The 20459-nt window shown below is 37.1% G+C and overlaps 2 protein-coding genes across 2 annotated transcripts; both read right to left on the reverse strand.

The window, feature by feature from the left end:
• Positions 1–174: 174 nt before the first annotated feature.
• On the reverse strand, positions 175–6551 carry LOC145893179 (uncharacterized). The gene is made up of 6 exons (XM_082982064.1): positions 6206–6551; positions 5776–5892; positions 1523–1639; positions 997–1280; positions 591–769; positions 175–349 (listed from the first exon to the last, which is right to left on the reverse strand). The coding sequence occupies exons 1-6, from the start codon at positions 6549–6551 to the stop codon at positions 175–177; spliced, it is 1218 nt and encodes a 405-aa protein (XP_082838190.1).
• A 2383-nt stretch (positions 6552–8934) lies between these two features.
• LOC145893336 (neuronal pentraxin-2-like) lies at positions 8935–11349 on the reverse strand. Its single transcript, XM_082982076.1, has 7 exons — positions 11271–11349; positions 11001–11153; positions 10695–10814; positions 10418–10528; positions 9887–10155; positions 9467–9645; positions 8935–9215 (listed from the first exon to the last, which is right to left on the reverse strand). The coding sequence occupies exons 1-7, from the start codon at positions 11329–11331 to the stop codon at positions 9041–9043; spliced, it is 1068 nt and encodes a 355-aa protein (XP_082838202.1). The 5' UTR covers positions 11332–11349; the 3' UTR covers positions 8935–9040.
• Positions 11350–20459: the final 9110 nt, after the last annotated feature.

A 20459-nucleotide genomic window follows, 5' to 3' on the forward strand; every position in this document is an offset into this window, starting at 1 on the left:
ATATTGCATTCAGTATTTACACTTTATACAGTCCTCTGGACACACAACCAGGTAATGTTATAGATGCAAAAAGATCACATTATTGATCTGTTATTTGCAACGAAACAACCATGAGCATAACGAAGTTTCTGATTTCTCACGTATTAATGAATTTGTCATAAAATCCCCAAATTATCATGCAGTGGGACAGGAGTCGTTAAACAAATTAACGGCTTCACCGAACAGTTTTATTTTGTCCGGCGTCATCGCTATGACGTAATCCTGGGGGCAAACGCATGACTGGTGTATGTTGATAATTTCAGACGAGGTCAAAACACGTGGCCACATCATAAAGTTGGCGACTGTTCCACTGTAACAAAAATATTGAGCGAATTTGTGAAATCAGTGAAGGCAATATATGGCCTTTGTATGAATCCAACCGAATGGTTACATTGCTGTTTGCAAAACTTAAGCGTATTCTAGATTTTCAAATTGTGTTTAAAACAACAAATACCTAAATCTCCTTTGGGTCAATACCAGTTTTTTAGATCAAACTTTACGTACGCTGTGTTAATGAACCGAAACAATCAAAACAAAATATTTCACTTAACAGGAAAGATTGAGCTGGATCCAAATCCCCAGCATTTATATTATCTTGTTCCTGACCAATCAGCAAACTTCCTCCACCAATCATTGGACGAATATTAGATACTTTTTGATCAGTTTGGATGCCGTTCACATAAGCTCTGATCAAGTTCCGAGTTGTGTCGAAACACAAACACAAGTGAACCTGAAAGGCGCAACTATTATTGCAGAGCTTTTGTCGCGGAATCAAGCAAAACCCATATCGTACACATCAAATCGTTAATGGTGATCCATTTTAATATGATTTTGCGCTTGTTTTTTATTGTATAACATCCAGATAAAAGAAGCCCACTGAGCACATATTTTCCAAACTTCTTTAAATTGATTATGAAAATTTGTGGGAGAAAAATGGTTTTTGCAAATCATGCTTACATCGGTGTGAAGTGGAATGTTGACGTTCATAGAAATAAAAAACCCAGCAACTAAAAATGTGACCACACTTCCACTACGACTGGAGAAAAATATGATGGTGAATTCGTTGTTACTTCCTGGTACAGCGTAACTGACTGGTGATATGGTGCGTTCAAATGTATAAATGTTCAACCACATGCAAGCTGTGGCTGCTGCAAGACCTGGAACTTTTCCTTGATACCACACGTAATCAGAAGTTTGTCGATCACGCGGGAAAACAAGTTTTGATTTCGGGCAATCTAACCCTGAATAAAGCAATAAATTTTATTTTACCCGAATCGCGCGTGAGGCTCACAAATATTTTTAGGATTTCAGCTTCATCGCAATCGTTCGTGCAAAAAGATCAATTCATTACTGTTGAATTATATCCGTCTAATGTCCAAAACTAATTTATTATCTGTGCTCTAACTCTTGAAGGTCTTACTAATTACCAATGCAATTTATCCCGAATTTTTTTACAACCATTATAATAGACGATTAAACTAACTTTTTTCACATCTTCTTCCTGTATAAGCAAAAGCACAAGAGCAATTGTAACCTCCTGATACATCTACACAAGTTCCACCATTCAGACAAGGTTTTCCAAAGGCACAGGAGTCCACATCTGATGAAAATTAATATTCTCAAAAGTTAGATAGTACGGTTTAACTTTGAGTACTCAGTACAAAGTAACTATTAATAACATAATCGTGATGTTTGTACGTAAAGTTTGAATAACATGGTTCATGTATGTGGACAGGAGAAGATAAGGAGAAACGTTGCTTGCCTGAAAACGTAAACCAAGTCCAAGCATTGCAGGTGTTTTCCATACTTCCATTGGTTGTGGTGTCAAAAAATATATTGTCTCCATTCGTGTACTTATATATCGTCACTTCGCCACCACAAGCTAAAAATACGTGTATTACATTTATATTTCAGTTACACTAATATTATTGGAACTGATGATGGCATAAATTTTTGCCGAAATGTTTTCTTTTAAACATGACAATGTTAATAACAACATGGGCCAGTCTCTTTATACTCAGAATATTATTGAAACTTCTTATTTGAATAAAACTATTTCTTTGTGTACCCGTAAGCTTTCCCGCTACGATCGCAGCGGAGCATATCGAACTATTTAAGTGGAAAGTGTTGATTCCGCATGGGTGGACTTGGCCTTGGCAGTTCGTTGGACAAGTGACGTTTGTGACTGCATGTTGGGTGTTGCCGGTTGTCGAACAAGTCACTGTCAAGCCAATTGTTTTGAATAATGTAGTACTAAATTATTTTATAAACTTTTAAAGGTAAAAAGATGCTCTTCAACTTTATATTAGTTAAAATGTTTAATTGTTTATACCTTCATATGTTTCCACGGCATTTTGGATTTGAAAGAGCATTAGTAACAATATCACAATCATCTTTCCTACGCCTTTTATTCCACGAACTTCCAAACTAGCAAAATCACATCAGTCTTTTACCTTACAAAGTTTGGTCAACTAAGCTAAAATTTATCGGTCCATTTTTTCTTTTGTTCGTTTATCCCAGCTCTCCCTGCATGCTTTGCAACTGAGCTAACTCTTAACCTGTGGGAAATCTGATATCGAACCAAACTACAATATTGCTTGTTTTACATACACGCTAACAAATTGTTGCGGTTTTGTTTGAAGATAATTTCAAATGTTGCATACGTGCATATTTACACGCTGCATGCAACTGTTTGGCCACGTCAATAGTTATTCTCAACATAATCCCGGTAAAAAGAGATTGTTTATTCCTATAGATTGCCTCAATCTTGAATAGATTTATTTGTCCGCACTTATATAAGCAGCAATCTCAATGAAACTGTACATTCACAATTCAAAAAGCGTTTTGTCGCCTGATAATTTCAATTGATTAATAGCCCGATTTATTCGAATTGCTTCCGCATGCTCGGTGGCTGAAATCACCTCCGTTGATACGTTCGTTTCTACGCATTTTGGCCACTTTTGCAACACTCGACCACTCAATACCCTTTGCTATTATTTAAAGTAAAATATCCTACAATGGTTTGTGTGATTGTACAGGTATCGTTGGTGAAGTTATTGACTACATCTGAAAACCGCATTTGTACATGAGTGGCACATATATCTGTGTTCAGTTGGTATATTTTTGTATAAAATTGTTGTTCCTTCCATAACAACTACCATAAGTCAAATTAAGTACTTGGAACACCCCGGATGTAGGGAATGAAGAGGTAAGTTTTCCCTTATCAGTTTGATAGCTTACATTTAACAACAACAAAATAACCTGAACATATTTTATCAACAAATGTAGTGGAAATTTATTACAATACAAACGGTTGGTGTTTTAAACAACGGCAACATATCATATTTCTCTCAGATCTACGTAAGAGCTATTTATCTGGGGTGACAATCCATCATACAGTTTTAAACTGTGTTCGTAGCTCCGTTGCTGACAACTTAACGGCAACGTGGACATGATGTAGTGACGCCGGTCTTACAACCCAACCGTGTGAACCAGTAGTAATTTAGACATAATCAATTTTTACTATGTACACAAATATACACTCAATTTGCCATGCGGTTGGATAGGTATCGCAAATAAAGTCAATGGCTGCACACAAAAAATAAAGTATTGGTATCTTATGTCACTCGCTTGCACGTTCTATGAACCAACATAGAACGTATAAACAATAATATGCACAATTTGTCATGCGGTTGGGCAGGTATCGTTAATCAGGTTTTTAGCTGCACCAAACAGATTGATTTTATCCGGGGTCATCGCTATGACGTAATCCTGGGGACAGTTGCACCATTGATGAATATTGATGATTTCAGATGACGTCAAAACTCGGGGCCACATCATAAAGTTTGTGACCGTTCCTCTGTGACAAAATGTTTGTTGTTGTTGATAAATGTAAGTTCGTAAGTTTATGAGAATAATATCGCACGAATACAACGAAATGGAGTGAAGTTGAGTTAGGTTATACTTATGCATATAGTACAGATTCGCTTTCCGCAAATCAATTTTTCCAAAATTAAATAAAGTTGAAGCTGTTCGAATGATGCAAAGTTCGCCCTACCCAGCAGTACTTACAATGTCTCAAGTAAACTCTAAACTTAGCACAAAGAATAACGATATATTTAACTGAAAAGATTGAGCTGAATCCAAATCCCCGGCATTCATAGAATCTTGTTCCTGACCAATCAGCAAACTTCCTCCACCAATCATTGGACGAATATTAAATAACTTTTCATCAGTTTGGATGCCGTCCACATCAACTCCAACCAAATTCCGAGTTGTCTCAAACCACAAACACATGTGAACCTAAAGGAAGCAACATAAGCAATTGTAATGCTTTCCTTACCATTGCTGTAACTATCCTTATTTGTTAACAGACATCATAGATGATTTAACATAATCGTTCTAAATATATTTTTGATCTGGAGACAGTTTGGCGTGAGATCTTATCAGTGCAACCATTTGGTGCCCAACGGATTGGCTTTTACTGCAAAGTACGAAGTCTTTGTCTTACCAGATTACCAGCAAAACCACGTTCGTTACCGACGGCACAAATGAGACATGATAAGTCATTTGCTACTAAGTTACTCTTTGAGAGCTGCAGACAGGGTGTATACACGCACTGTTTCGACCTGTAAGGTCTCATCAGTGCAGCTGTTGATGTGGCACTGTGCTAGCTGGTAGACTAACAGGCACACAGATTTCCACTTTGCGTTACCTATCGCTCAATCGTCGGTATGTTGGGTACCAAACTAGGTACCAATCAACATAGACGAACCACGTGCTGCAGCTCTCATTGATTATTATGGCTCTTTTGCGCATATAATATGATTTGGGTGAAAGCCGAGCCGATAGCGCTATTGGATCCCAAACAGTTGTTTTGGCCATAGTGCGCTCCACGTGGTTCGTCTGCGTTGATTGGTACCTATAGTTTGGTACCCAACATATCGACGATTGACCGAAAGTTACCACAAAGTGGAAATCTGTGTGCCTGCTAGTCTACCAGCTAGCACAGTGCCACATCAACAGCTGCACTGATGAGACCTTACAGGTCGAAACAGTGCGTGTATACACCCTGTCTGCAGCTCTCGTTGATTATTATGGCTCTTTTGCGCATATAAGTTACTCTTATCAATAAATAATTTCTCACAAACTTTTATTTATCTTATTTCGGCATTGTTATGTTTCTGTATGGTCGGAGAATAAATATATAGCAAACATTAATATCACAGAGAATCGTACTTACATCGGTCTGAACGGGAAGGTCAACATTCAATTTAACGGTAACTCCGCCAGTTCGAAATACAACAAAACGTCCACCATCATTTGGGTGAAAAAATACGTAAAATTCGTTGTCATGTTCAGGTACAGCGTAACTGACTACTAATGAGGAGTGGTTGAACCTGGGTATGTTCAACCACATGCAAGCTGTGGCTGCTGCAAGACTTGGAACTTCTCCTTGATACCACGCGTAATCAGAAATTTGTTGATGACGCGGGAAAACAAGTTTTGATTTCGGGCAACCTAGACCTAGGTTACAATACGGAAAGAATAAAATAATTTTGCTTTAAATTAAAATCAGGTTATCTGGAAACGTTGCAAATACCTATTTTAGGGGATTAGGTTTTGCCTAAACAATCTTTTCGAAAAAAAATTGTTTTAGCTGATTTTTCATACCTCCACATTGTCGTACACCTAACAATTGCCACTAAAATATGTGTAACAATAATATAATTTAACCTGTTTCACATCTTCTTCCTGTATAAGCAGAAACACAAGAGCAATCGTAACCTCCTGATACATCAACACATGTTCCTCCGTTCAGGCATGGATTCCCCACACCACAGACGTCCACATCTATAAAAAATTAATATTCCAATACAAACAAAAATTCTGTGATTACCCACGTAATAACTTGTGCCAAGTTTGTACAAAAAAGATACCACGAAATTTTACTTGCTTGAGAATGTAAACCAAGACCAAACAGTGCAGATGTTTTCCGTGTTTTGATTGGATAGAGTGTCAATAAATATGTTGTTTCCATGTGTGTACTTGTACACCATTACTTCTCCACCAGAAGCTATATAAAATACGTTTATTACATTCTTTTTTTCCGTTTGGCTAATATCGATAATTTTTTTTTATTTAAACCAAACAGTTTCTTGTTTACTTGTAAGTTTTCCCGCTATAATCGCAGCAGAGCATATCGAACTATTCAAGTGGAACGCGTGGCTCCCGCAAGAGTAGGTTTGACCTTGACAACCCGGTGGACAAGTGACAGTTGCAATTGTGTGTTGGGTGTCCCCAGTTGTTGAACAAGTCACTGTTAAATAGTCATCTAAATATTGTGGTCCCAACTGGTTGTCAAACCCTCTTCTGGCTTGTTGCTTACTTGTGAAAGTAAATGATGATCTTTTACGGCGTTCACTTGCCTCTTCATTTTGAAATGATTCAGATAGTAATCCATATGTTTTGTACACTCTAACCTGTCCTCCAATATCTGTTACAAAATTCATTTAGTCACTGCAAAACATTAGTTTAAAGGCATTTTTACACCAACCAAGATTGAATTGAAGCCAACACACCACCTACGTATATAAATAAAACTGTGTGTACATGAAGTCATAAAAAACAGTCGTCCATTCCACAGCACCATACTCGCATTTGATCTCTTACCAACTTTTATCATTCTAGTTTTATTTCATGTACCACCAATACGTTGTTCTCCTCTTGCTGCTGAACAAATCGAGCCCTTAGCGTACAAACCACTTCCACATATCATATGGATTGGTTTCGGGCAGTTTGATGGACAATTAACTTCCGATATTGAGTGATTCAACATCGAAAAATCCGTTGTGCAGGTAGCTGAAATCAATTCTACGTCTTGTTAAATGTATTACTTTACTTATGTATTTTTAGTAATACATGTATTACTTATGTATTACTAAAAATATCACGCAACTGTATTGGAAACCCGAAACGAAACTGGGTGGAGAAGCACATGTGGTTTGGGAACAAAGCAGTGGTGGGATTCAGCCGGTTCACACCGGTTCGCGCGAAACTGTTCCTAGAATTTAATGACCCGAGCGAGCCGGTTGTTGACAACTGTATGTTGCCCTATGTTTCACTTCGAACAATGTATTCCCGCGGTTACTGTGACATGCTGCTAGTGAGAGCATCGGTTGCTGAAATACTTTAATCCCACCACCGGAACCAAGGGATATTGGTATCTTCAAGTTCGTGTTATGGGGAGCAATTTAATTTGAGTGGTATTTACATTTACTTTTCCCACCTGCATAGATTGCCGTGGTGTGTTCGAGATGAAGAAGCACAAGCAGCAATATCACAATCATCATTCCTATACAAGTGTTAAGACGAAAGTTCTAATTCCTTTAAACGAACTAATCTGATAGTTTAGAGCTGATAATTTTCGTATGTGTAGCCGATGGAAACCAATACACATATCGAAAAAACTAACTTTACTCTAAGATATTAATTATTGCTAAATACTTAGGTACTGCTGTGTGTATGAAAAAATATCCATCATTTTATAAACGCCAAAATATTAACCATCTACTTCGTAATTTTTGGCATACTCTGCTTTATCTATTATATCATACGTCATTTACACATTTACAGATTTGACATTGCTTTCACCACGTACATATTTACTTGTACGCTGGCATAAATAAAAGAGATTCTTATTGCTATTGCCCCAAACATCCATAAACTTAATGGCTGCAGTCATAAAACCAATATATTCAAAGCATCCTTACTAAAACACTACAATCACAATTTAAAACGCGTTTTGATGCACGCACGCTGTGTCGCATGAAAATCCTGAATTGCTTCCGCATGCACTCTAGCTGAAGTCATCCACGCTAATATGATGGATGCTTTGCAGGTTGAAATCACTGCTTGCGCTTTAGTAGATAAGCAATCTGCCAAATTCAAACTTAATCAGGAAACCGTATTTCCGATAAGACAAATGTGTAGAATTCAAGGAATACAAAAATTTTCCACAAAGAAACTATTTCCAAATTGTTATGCAGTTGGACAGGTGTCGTTAATCATTAATTAATCTGCTAACATTAATGCCGTTCATCATCTGATAGACCTTCTGAAGTTATCAACACATTTGATAAACGACATATATTTGCTGAGGCTTTAAATGGCAACAGATCCAGTCAGCAATACGACTGACACTACTTTGACGTTACAGGGCTTCAAGCAGTTTGATGGATAAATAACTTCCTTGATTAAGTGATTAAACATCGAAAAATCCGTTTCGCAAGTGACTGAAAAAATGGGTAAATACCATGTCCTGACTAGAATCGAACAAAAACATTGTTAAATAGCTGATATAACTCTGTAATAATAGCTGATTTTGATACTCGTTTTGTGCTAATATTAGACATTTCATGTGTTCTGCTTATTCTGTTCATGTTTTCTACATATATGTATTGACATGACACGTTTCAGGTAAAAGATCATCGCAAACATCATCGCAATCATCTTTTCTATATAAGTTTGCCACAAGCACTTTGATACTGTCATCAATCAAAGTGTGTTCGTTTTGGTAAGAGTGGTATGATGCCATACTGATCGTGGCTCTTGACTTTTTTGCTATGATTCATATGGTCGCATGTTTCATTCTATCGCTAACATGTTTTTGCACCGTAGCTGACTCCGCTTCTATTGTCACTTCGATGAAATTTTCTGTCGAGTGACGTCAACCTTCATGATTGTGTGCATTGTTTTGTAACACGATAAATAACGAACGATCATTTTATTTACATTACAACCTCGCGTTCATGCTGTATTGACTTTAATATTGCATTCAGTATTTACACGTTAAACAGTCCTCTGGACATACAACAAGGTAATGTTATAGCTGCAAAAAGATCACATTGTTGATCTGCGATGTGCACCGAATCAACCATGGGAAGAACGAAGTTTCTGATTTCTCACGTATTAATGAATTTGTCATAAAATCCCCAAATTATCATGCAGTGGGACAGGAGTCGTTAATCAAATTAACAGCTCCACCGAACAGTTCTATTATGTCCGGCGTCATCGCTATGACGTAATCCTGGGGGCAAACGCATGACTGGTGTATGTTGATAATTTCAGACGAGGTCAAAACACGTGGCCACATCATGAAATTGGTAACTGTTCCACTGTAACAACAATTTCGAACGAATTTGTAAAATCTGTGAAGGTAATTTATAGTCTTTGTATGAATCCAACCGAATGGTTACATTGTCGTTTGTGAAACTTGTGCGTATTCTAGATTTTCGATTTGCAAAAATAGTGTTTAAAACATCAAATAGTTAAGGCTCCCTTCGGTTAATCCCAAATATTCGAATAAAACTTTACGTACTCTGTGTTATTGGACTTAAACAACCAAAACAAAATATTTTCACTCAACTGGAAAGATTGATCAGGTTCCAACCTTACTGCATTTACAGCATCTTGTTCCTGACCAATCAGCAAACTTCCTCCAGCAGTAATTGGATGAGTTTTGAATACTTTTTCATCTGTTTGGATGCCGTTCACATAAGCTCGACTCAAGTTCCGAGTTGTGTCGAACCACACACACAAGTGAACCTAAAAGGTGGAATTATTATTGCAGTGCTGTTTATTACCATTGTCGCGGAATCATACAAAACCTTATCGTACATATTAAATCGTTAATTGTAAACCGTTTTACGCTTGTTTATAAAAGAAGCCCATAGGGCAAATATTTTCCCAATTTCTTTATTACATTTAAATTAAGACAAGCTGTCGGAATTCAGTAAGAAATATTATGAAGGAAAAATGTTTTTGAAGAACTGCAAATCATGCATACATCGGTGTGAAGTGGAATGTTGACATTCATCCTTGTGGTTTTCCCGGCAACATACAACATTATGTTTAATCCGTTGTTAAACATTATGGTGAATTCGTTGTTACTTCCTGGTACAGCGTAACTGACTGGTGATACGGTATGGTCAAATGTATATATATTCAACCACATGCAAGCTGTGGCTGCTGCAAGACTCGGAACATATCCTTGGTACCACGCGTAATCAGATGTTTGTCGGTCACGCGGGAAAACAAGTTTTGATTTCGGGCAACCTACAGAATGAAGTTCCAAATACTATATTTTACCCAAATCGCACGTGAAGCTTACAAACAGAAAAAAACTATGTATAGGATATTTTGCTGGGCGCATTTATCAGGATTTCAGTTTCATTGCATTCGTTCATGCAAAAAGATCGATTAATTACTGTTGAATTACATCCGTGTAATGTCTAAAACCAATATATTATCTCAGCTCTGATACATGACATTACTCATTACCTATGAAATATACATGAAAATAGACGTTTAAACTAACCACATCTTTTGCCAGTATAGGCAAAAGCACAAGAGCAATTGTAACCTCCTGATACATCAACACATGTTCCACAATTCAGACAAGGTTTTCCAAAGGCACAGGCGTCGACATCTGATACAAATTAATATTCTCAAAAGTGAGCTTCTACAGTTTACCTTTGCATAAGTACTCAGTACAAAGTAACTATTAACAACATTATCGTGATGTTTGTACGTAAAGATTGAATAACATGGTTCATGTATGTGGACAGGAGAATATAAGGAGAAACGTTGCTTGCCTGAAAACGTGAACCAAGTCCAAGCATTGCAGGTTGTTTCCAAACTTCCATTGGTTGTGTTGTCAATAAATATATTGTCTCCATTCGTGTACTTGTATATCGTTACTTCGCCACCACATGCTAAAATTACGTTTATTACATTTATATTTCTGTCACACTAATATTATTGAAACTGATGATGGCATAAATTTTTGCCGAAACGTTTTCTTTTAAACATGACAATGTTAATAACAACATGGGCCAGTCTCTTTATACTCAGAATATTATTGAAACTTTTTATTTGAATAAAACTATTTCTTTGTGTACCCGTAAGCTTTCCCGCTACGATCGCAGCGGAGCATATCGAACTATTTAAGTGGAAAGTGTTGATTCCGCATGGGTAGACTTGACCTTGGCAGTTCGTTGGACAAGTGACGTTTGTGACTGCATGTTGGGTGTTGCCGGTTGCCGAACAAGTCACTGTCAAGCCAATTTTTTTGAATAATGTGGTACTAACTTATTTTATAAATCGTTTACTTTTAAAGGTAAAAGATGCTCTTCAACTTTATGTTAGTGAAAATGTTTAATTGTTTATACCTTCATATGTTTCCACGGGATTTTGGAGGTGAAAGAGCATTAGTAACAATATCACAATCATCTTTCCTACGCATATTAATCCACGAACTTCCAAATTACCAAAATCACATTAGTCTATTACCTTACGAATTTTGGTCAACTGAGCTGAAATTTATAGGTCCATTTTTTCCTTTGTTCGTTTGTCCCAGCTCTCCCTGCATGTTTTTGTTCCTTGAGGTCACTCTAAACGCGTGGGAATTCTTATATCGAACCAAACTACATTATGGCTTGTTTTATATACACGCTGCATTCAACTGTTAAACCACGTCGATAGTTATTCTCAACATAATCTCGGTAAAAAGAGATTGTTTATTCCTATACATTACCTCAACCATCAACAGATTAATTTGTCTGCGCTTATATCAGCAGCATACTCACAGCGATCTCAATGAAACTGTATATTCTTTGTTCAAATAGCGTTTGTCGCGTGATAATCTTAATTGATTAATAGCCCGATCTAAGCGAATTGCTTCCGCATGCTCGGTGGCTAAAATCACCTTATTTGATACGTTCGTCTCTACGCAGCTTGGCCACTGTTGCAACACTCGACCACTACCCTTTGCTATGATTCAAAGCTAAATTTCCTGAAATGGTGTGTTTGGACAGGTATTGTTGGTGAAGTTATTGACTACATCTTTAAACCGCATTTTGTACATGAGTGGGACTTATTTCTGGGGTCAGTTGGTATATTTTTGTATAAAACTGTTGTTCCTTCCATAACAACTTCCATACGTCAAGAGAATGTACTTGGAATAAGCGTATAATCTCACGCTTCTGAACTAAAGCAACAACAAATTGTCACACTTCCGAAGGTAAGACTAATTAACTGCCAAAGGTGAGTAGCTTAAAATAGCCAGAAAGCCATTCATGATATTCTAGCTGCAGACAGCGACACCATTTAAACCTTTCTCGTCCCAGCAGTGAAATCTGACTGAATATCAACATAAACCATTCTGACTGTTTGCCAACATAAAACAAGTGACTCTGTGGCAGGGAATCTAAACTTTTGTTAAACATATTCAGTTCCTGTACTACACGGATTTTTAATGAGTTAATGCTTTGAATATTCATGCAGCCCAACGGACAGTTAAATGCAATATACTCAATGTTTTCTCTGAGAAGGGGTCTGGTTGTTGGCTATTTAGCATTGTGAACAACGGGAATGTTTTTCATCAAAAAGGTAATGTGAGTTTACACCAAAAGGTTCCATGGCCAAGTAGTAGATAAATGACCAACGATCATTTTATTAACACGTGGTTAAATGCCTTATAATTTATGACAACTTGTGCTTTTTGTATTTACTGGTTAAACATTACCACTGTGTCCTAACCTACCCTGCAGTAATTTGCTTGAAACAAAACAAATGCTAAATACCAAGTGCTTGACAAACTTACTGCAAGCTAGATTGAAGAAAGTCCTTGGAAATCAAGCAAAATTTCAATTGAAGAAAATATCATGAGTTCTCCTATCGATGGTACAGTATTTACTTGAGGCTTGCAATAAATACGGGCAAATTACACAAAAACGCTGCTTTGTCCCTCAACAGAGAAGTTTCACGCACCACCGCTTGGCATGCTGGCTGAAACACGTGTTACTGCAGGTCAGTATGATCTAGTTAAATAAGTTTATTTACAGCGGATCGAATGAAACTGTACACAACACTAAAAGATAACAATTCACAAACAATTTGGATTGGAAAAGATTTTAAACAAACTATTTCCATTGGTATTTTGAATCCTCTGGGTGTGCAATAAGCGAATGTCAACCTTATAGTTCCAATAATCTTCAACCTTAAGCAAGTTTAAGTTTACAGGCCAAAATGTCACGTGAATAGTATTAGTCCAAAAAGTGACATAATGTATATCTCCAAATTATCATGCAATGGGACAGGAGTCGTTAAACAAATTAACGGCTTCACCAAACAGTTTTATTTTGTCCGGCGTCATCGCTATGACGTAATCGTGGGGGCAGATGCATGACTGGTGTATGTTGGTAATTTCAGACGAGGTCAAAACACGCGGCCACATCATGAAGTTGGTGACTGTTCCACTACAAAAAAAAGTTGTTTTTTATAAAAAACTACAGCAAATCTTTGAGTTTAAAAGTCGAATCCATGCGAACATTTTCAGCAAAAATTGTTCCTGAAAGTCAAATAGATGTAGAAAAGCTTCTTGATGGTTGAGCATCATAATAAATGAATCGTCATCATATAATAACCTTTTTTGAATAATTTCGCGTTACAACAATTAAACTGCTGGTACTACATTTCAAAAAAACAAAATCGCAGAAAAACAAGTTGCTTTACTAGAAAGATTGATCTGGATCCAAACCCCCAGCATTTATATTATCTTGTTCCTGACCAATCAGCAAACTTCCTCCAGCAGTAATTGGATGAGTTTTGAATACTTTTTCATCTGTTTGGATGCCGTTCACGTAAGCTCGACTCAAGTTCCGAGTTGTGTCGAACCACAAGCACAAGTGAACCTAAAATGGTCTTTCTGTAAGTCTCTAAAATGTCACAGTATTGCGGAAAGATATTGTATAGCAATGAAATTTTTTCACAAACTTTGCATTATTTTTGTTAAAACAGGCAATGTCGCAAACCAAAACAATGTTGTGCATAATATTTACAGACTGTCAATGAAACGAATTCTAGAAATCCAACTTGCAATGTAATATATATTTTTAGCTTACATTTGTGTGTAGTATTATATTGATTTTCAATCGAACGGGACGTTCTGCAACACGACAATTGACGTTGTCTGGGTTAAGAAATAATACGATTTCATTGGTACTTCCTGGTACAGCGTAACTGACAACTGGCAAGGTGTGGTTGAACCTGGGTATGTTTAACCACATGCAAGCTGTGGTGGCTGCAAGACTTGGAACTTCTCCTTGATACCACGCGTAATCAGAAATTTGTCGATCACGCGGGAAAACAAGTTTGGATTTCGGGCAACCTAACCCTGAATAAAACGAAAATGTTAAATACTGTGTTTTGAGATTCTCTATCACAGAGAATTAAGTTTTGGGATGGCAAAAAACACGATGGGGAGGAGAATACCTAATTACAATGGGTAACATTCACAAAAGATATTTTCGTCAACCTGTTTCACATCTCTTTCCTGTATAAGCTGAAGTACAAATGCAGAGAAAATCTCCTTCCTGATCAACACAAGTTCCCCCATTGAGACAAGGATGTCCAAAGGCACAGACATCAAGATCTATTAACAAATATATTTATTGAAAAAGCAAAACTGTAGAAGGTCGACAATAAACCCATATGAGTCATGTCGATTTTTGTGGAAATTTCGTGCAACTAATCCGGAACAAATAGGGTGATACGTAGCATGTTTAGGTTTACATCGAGTACAGTGTAGTAAAACCTGCCTGACAGAGTAAACCAGGAGAAGGCACTGCACTCTGCAAGTAAGTTTCCATTCGCGGATGTGTTGATAAATATGTTAGTTCCGTTCGTGTATTTGTAAACCGTTGTTTCACCACCAGCAGCTAAATGCGTCATTTTGTTCGTGGTTTGTTGTTAGATGGAATTGAAGTTTGGTTTACCTGTAAGTATTCCCGCTTCGATCGCAGCGGAGCATATCGAACTATTCAAGTAGAAAGCGTTGTTTCCGCATGAATAGGTTTGACCTTGACAGTTTGGTGGACAAACTACGTTTGTGAGTGCATGTTGGGTGTTTCCGGTTGCATCACAACTTACTGGAAAGAAATGTGTTCAGCGCACTAACGATATTTATATATTCCTGTGCTGTAGTTTACTGAAAGTTGCGTGATGTTTATTAGTATCAAATTGAATTTCTATAAAAAATTTACGATACGAAACACGCTATCTGTGTAGTGTTTCCACACATGCCAACATGGTTTCAATGTATAACGTTTTAGAGCTCACCTGCTTCACATCTTCTTCCTGTAGTAGGGGACGGGCAGATGCAACCAAAATCTCCGAGCAGATCAACACATGTACCTCCATTGAGACAAGGGTTTGCGAAGTTGCAAGCGTCAACATCTAATTTGCGAAGTAGCCATATTTCAAAAACTCAGAAATTTATAAATTCTATGCACAAGAGATCTGACTTTTTGTAATGAAAATAGTTTTTTTCGAAGTTTCGCATTTTTGCGTACGGCGTTGTTTTATTCGTTACAAAAACAACATGGATGCAAGTTTGCCACTACGACACTTACCTGAAAATGTAAACCAAGCACTGCATTTCTTTCCCAAATTTCCGTTGGTCGATGTGTTAATAAATATGTTGCTTCCGTTCGTGTACTTGTAAATGGTTACTTCGCCACCAGAATCTTCAAATTTGTTCAAACAATTTTAGTCTGGATTTTGTTTACCAATTAATATTCACCTGTAAGTTTTCCCGACTTGATCGCAGCGGAGCATATCGAACTATTCAAGTGGAAAGCGTTGTTTCCGCACGAATACCCTTGGTCTTGGCATCCAGGAGGGCAGATAACCTTTGTAATTGTGTTCTGAGTGTTGCCGGATGTTGAACAAGTCACTGGAAACAGACTGTTGTAGTAAAATATCTACTGATAACAACTTACTTTCAATTTTGTTCTCTGTAACATTTCCTCACTTTCAAATCTGAATTCTGTTTTTCCAACAATTCCACAAACATCTGTGTCCATCGATGCTGGTAAATTAGTTTTTCTCAGAGTTTGGTATACTCGAATTATTCCTCCAGAATCTTTGAAAAAAACATGCGTTATTTTCAATAACCACAAACATGTGTTTTGAAATTAATTATTTGCTGATGAAGAGGACTTGGATGTACAACTCTTGGATCAATTATGTAACCGTAGCGGCTTATGTAACGCCCCAACAACCGCAGTACTTAAACATTAAAAAGTCAAACACCTAAATGAAAGTTACAATAAAACGTCTAGGGTTGACGAAAAACATCATTTTTTTGTTTTAACTGAAAGCTCACAATAAAACGAAATTGCTGAGAAAGTTTGAAATATATTGCGATAAAACAGATATTTAAAAAGACTTTTTCCCAACAAGAGTTAAACCAACCTGGTCGAACGTTAAGAATTCTCGACGCTTTGAACGAATTTAACGGAAGAATTTATTTTTTAATTTTAATTTTTTGAATTATGCCGTCACTAATGTTGAAAAACAACAAAATTTAAACATTAAAACATAATTCCTATAAAATAAATTGTAAATTTTGGCAGTATGTGTCTCACTGTCAATAAGTTGTTCCTGTATTGCTGCCAAACACACGGGACCATCAGGGTAGACGCCGTTACCACATAACGCCGGGTTTTGCTTCAAGCAGTTTGATGGACAGATTACTTCCGAGATTGAGTGATTCAACATCGAAAACTCCGTACTGCAGGTGACTGAAATAAACATACATGCAATCGCATTTACAAACTATTCCATTGGCTAATAACAGATTAGATTAAAACATGTAAAAACAATGTTCGTAAAGTCCCTAGTTTTGCATCATTACATCGTGTGTATTGGCGAACTTACCGGCGTATGCAACGACATGTTTCATGTTAAGAAATACCAGCAACAACATTATCGCAACCATTTTTCCTGCACAGTTGGTAAATCGTAAACCGTCTCAATTCAACCCCTGCAATTAAATCAACAATGTCGTTAAGCAAGAATGGTTTTACGCAATTTGGTAGATAAGCAATCTGTCAAATTCAAAATTAATCAGGAAACCGTATTTCCGAGAAGACAAATGAGTAGAATTCAAGTAATACAAAAATTGTACACAAACAAACTATATCCAAATAGCGTATAAGCTGCGGACATATGGCCACTGTTTCGACCTAAAAGTTCAGCAAAGTCGTCTTATAGTCACACCAGCTGCACTGATGAGACCTTTTATGTCGAAACAGTGGCTATCTGTCTGCAGCTAATACACAATTCATATTATTGGCTTCACATTGCTTATTATATCCAAATAGTTATATGCAGTTGGACAGGTGTCGTTAATCATTAATTAATCTGCTAACATTACTGCCGTTCATCATCTGGTAGACCTTATGAAGTTATCAACACAGGTGATGAACGACATTTATTTGTTGAGGCTTTAAATGGCAACAGATCCAGTCACCATGACGTCTGACACTGCTTTTTACGTTACAGGGCTTTAAGCAGTTTGATGGATAAATAATTTCCTTAATTAAGTGATTAAACATCGAAAAATCCGTTTCGCAAGTGACTGAAAAAACGGGTAACTATCTTGTCCTGACTAGAATCGAACAAAAACGTTGTTAAATAGCTGATATAACTCTGTAATAATAGCTGATTTTGATATTCGTTTTGTGCTAATATTAGACATTTCATGTGTTCTGCTTATTCTGTTCTTGTTTTCTACATATATGTATTGACATGACACGTTTCAGGTAAAAGATCATCGCCAACATCATCGCAATCATCTTTTGCAGATAATTAATGCCACAAGCACTTTGATACTGTCATCAATCAAAGTGTGTTCGTTTTGGTAAGAGTGGTATGATGCCATACTGATCGTGGCTCTTGACTTTTTTGCTATGATTCATATGGTCGTCTGTTTCATTCTATCGCTAACATGTTTTTGCACCGTAGCTGACTCCGCGTCTATTGTCATTTCCATCAAATTTAGCGGAACGGGTCGTTTTCTATCGAGTGACGTCAACCTTCACGATTATGTGCAGTGTTTTGTAACACGACAAATAACGAACGATCATTTTATTTACACTAAAACTCTGCATTTATGCTGTAATTGACTTTAATATTGCATTCAGTATTTACACGTCAAACAGTCCTCTGGACAAACAACAAGGTAATGTTATAACTGTAAAAAAATCACATCGTTGATCTGCGATTTGCACCAAATCTACAAGGGGAAGAACGAAGTTTCTGATTTCTCACGTATTAATAAATTTGTCATAAAATCCCCAAGTTATCATGCAGTGGGACAGGAGTCGTTAATCAAATTAACGGCTTCGCCAAACAGTTTTATTTTGTCCGGCGTCATCGCTATGACGTAATCCTGGGGGCAAACGCATGACTGGTGTATGTTGGTAATTTCAGACGAGGTCAAAACACGCGGCCACATCATGAAGTTGGCGACTGTTCCACTACAAAAAAAAGTTGTTTTTTACAAAAAACTACTGCAAATCTTTGAGTTTAAAAGTCGAATCTATGCGAACATTTTTAGGAAAAATTGTTCCTGAAAGTTAAATAGATGTAGAAAAGCTTCTTGATAGTTTGGCATCATAATAAATGAATCGTTATCATATAATAACCTTCTTTCAATAATGTCGAGTTACAACAATAAAACTGTGGAAACTTCATCTCAAAAAAATAAACACCGCATAAAAAAGGGTTACTTAACTGGAAAGATTGATCAGGATCCAAACTCCCAGCATTTACATTATCTTGTTCCTGACCAATTAGCAAACTTCCTCCAGCAGTAATTGGATGAGTTTTGAATACTTTTTCATCTGTTTGGTTGCCGTTCACATAAGCTTTGCTCAAGCTCCGAGTTGTGTCGAACCACAAACACAGGTGAACCTAAAATTTTCTTGCTGTCATTTGCTGCCAGCGTACATCAGAGCGTTGGGGGAAAGTATTGTATAGCAATGTATGTTTCCTTATAAACACAAACCTTGCATTAGTTTTTACTGCGCACAGAAATCGTTATAAAGTTCCTGTTTAAATTTTTGTTAAAACAGGCAATGCCGCAAACCAAAACAATGTTGCGCACAATATTTACAGACTGTCAATGAAACGAATTCTAGAAATCTAACTCGCAATGTAATATATATTTTCAGCTTACATTTGTGTGTAGTATTATATTGATTTTCAATTCAACGGAACGTTCTGCAACAACAAAATTGACTACTTTGCTTGATTTAAGAAATAATACGAAATCATTGGCCCGTCCTGGTACAGCGTAACTGACTGGTGATATGGTGCGGTCAAATGTGGATATGTTCAACCACATGCAAGCTGTGGCGGCTGCAAGACTTGGAACTTCTCTTTGATACCACGCATAATCAGAAATTTGTCGATCACGCGGTAAAACAAGTTTGGATTTCGGGCAACCTAACCCTGAATAAAAAGAGAATGTCACATATTGTGTTTTGGGATTCTCTACCACAGAGAATTAGGTTTTGGGATGGCAAAAACCACGATGGGGATGAGAATACCTAATTACAATAGGTAAGATTTACAAAAGATATTTTCGTCAACCTGTTTCACATCTTCTCCCAGTGTAAGCCGAAGTACAGGAGCAATTAAAATCTCCAAGAAGATCAACACAAGAACCTCCATTAAGACAAGGATTTCCAAAACTACAAGCGTCCACATCTAGTGACAACATGTTACACTTAGATCTAAAAAGGTTCAATGGAAACGCAGGCAAGCCAGGCTGGGCCAGCAACTATTCTTGACTGCAGTGCCTTGGTTGCTTTGTCAGTGAAACTTATGATCGAAATACGTGAGCTGAGATCGCCAAATATAAAGGTACCGCGCAGTGGGGCGATCCTGTCTTGCAATGCGAAAGCTTCTGTCTTAGATGTCATTTGGTGTAATATGGACCAATATATATAGTTGCTTTCGTGTTAGCTGTATACATTGGGACTTACAAATGGCCTGGCTGCATTGCTTACATATGACTTAACGATTATAAAATCAAAAGGTAAAAATGCACAAATAGAGTACAGCACGTGGATACTCGCCTGAAAGAGTAAACCAGGACGAAGCGTTGCAATCACCGATGTATGATGTGTTGATATATATGTTGTTTCCATTTGTGTATTTGTAAATCGTTAATCCGCCTCCAGAAACTAAAAAAGATCAACAATTTTGCTTGCATGATATTTTAAAATATCTTCAAAGTGAGTTTCAGTTCACCTGTAAGTTTTCCCGCTTTGATCGCAGCGGAGCATATGGAACTATTCAAGTGGAACGCATTGTTTCCACAAGAGAACGTTGGCACTTTGCAGTTGGAAAGACAAATGACGTCAGTAATTGTGTGCTTGCTGTTAGCGGTTGTCGAACAAGTCACTGAAAAACAAAATGATTTTTGCAATCTTGAAGGCTAGATTTTTGTTGCAATTTCCTCCCAGTAGAAATCTGTTGCGTTATCCTTAGATGTATCGACCTTG

The sequence above is a fragment of the Ascidia mentula genome, chromosome 1 (genome assembly GCF_947561715.1).
Source record: "Ascidia mentula chromosome 1, kaAscMent1.1, whole genome shotgun sequence".
Classification (NCBI taxonomy): domain Eukaryota; kingdom Metazoa; phylum Chordata; class Ascidiacea; order Phlebobranchia; family Ascidiidae; genus Ascidia; species Ascidia mentula.

Bases quoted from the DNA above. Each gene is read 5' to 3' on its own strand.
- LOC145893179 (XM_082982064.1), bottom strand. From the start codon at position 6,551: ATGAATTTTGTAACAGATATTGGAGGACAGGTTAGAGTGTACAAAACA. The intron at 1,640-5,775 runs GTTAAATTATAT...AATTTTCATCAG, and splicing joins AGGAAGAAGATGTGAAACAG to ATGTGGACTCCTGTGCCTTT. The intron at 770-996 runs GTAAGCATGATT...TGCGCCTTTCAG, and splicing joins ACATTCCACTTCACACCGAT to GTTCACTTGTGTTTGTGTTT.
- LOC145893336 (XM_082982076.1), bottom strand. From the start codon at position 11,331: ATGATTGTGATATTGTTACTAATGCTCTTTCACCTCCAAAATCCCGTG. The intron at 11,154-11,270 runs GTATAAACAATT...TTGGCTTGACAG, and splicing joins TCCCGTGGAAACATATGAAG to TGACTTGTTCGGCAACCGGC. The intron at 9,216-9,466 runs GTTGAGTGAAAA...TTGTTGTTACAG, and splicing joins GAACCTGATCAATCTTTCCA to TGGAACAGTTACCAATTTCA.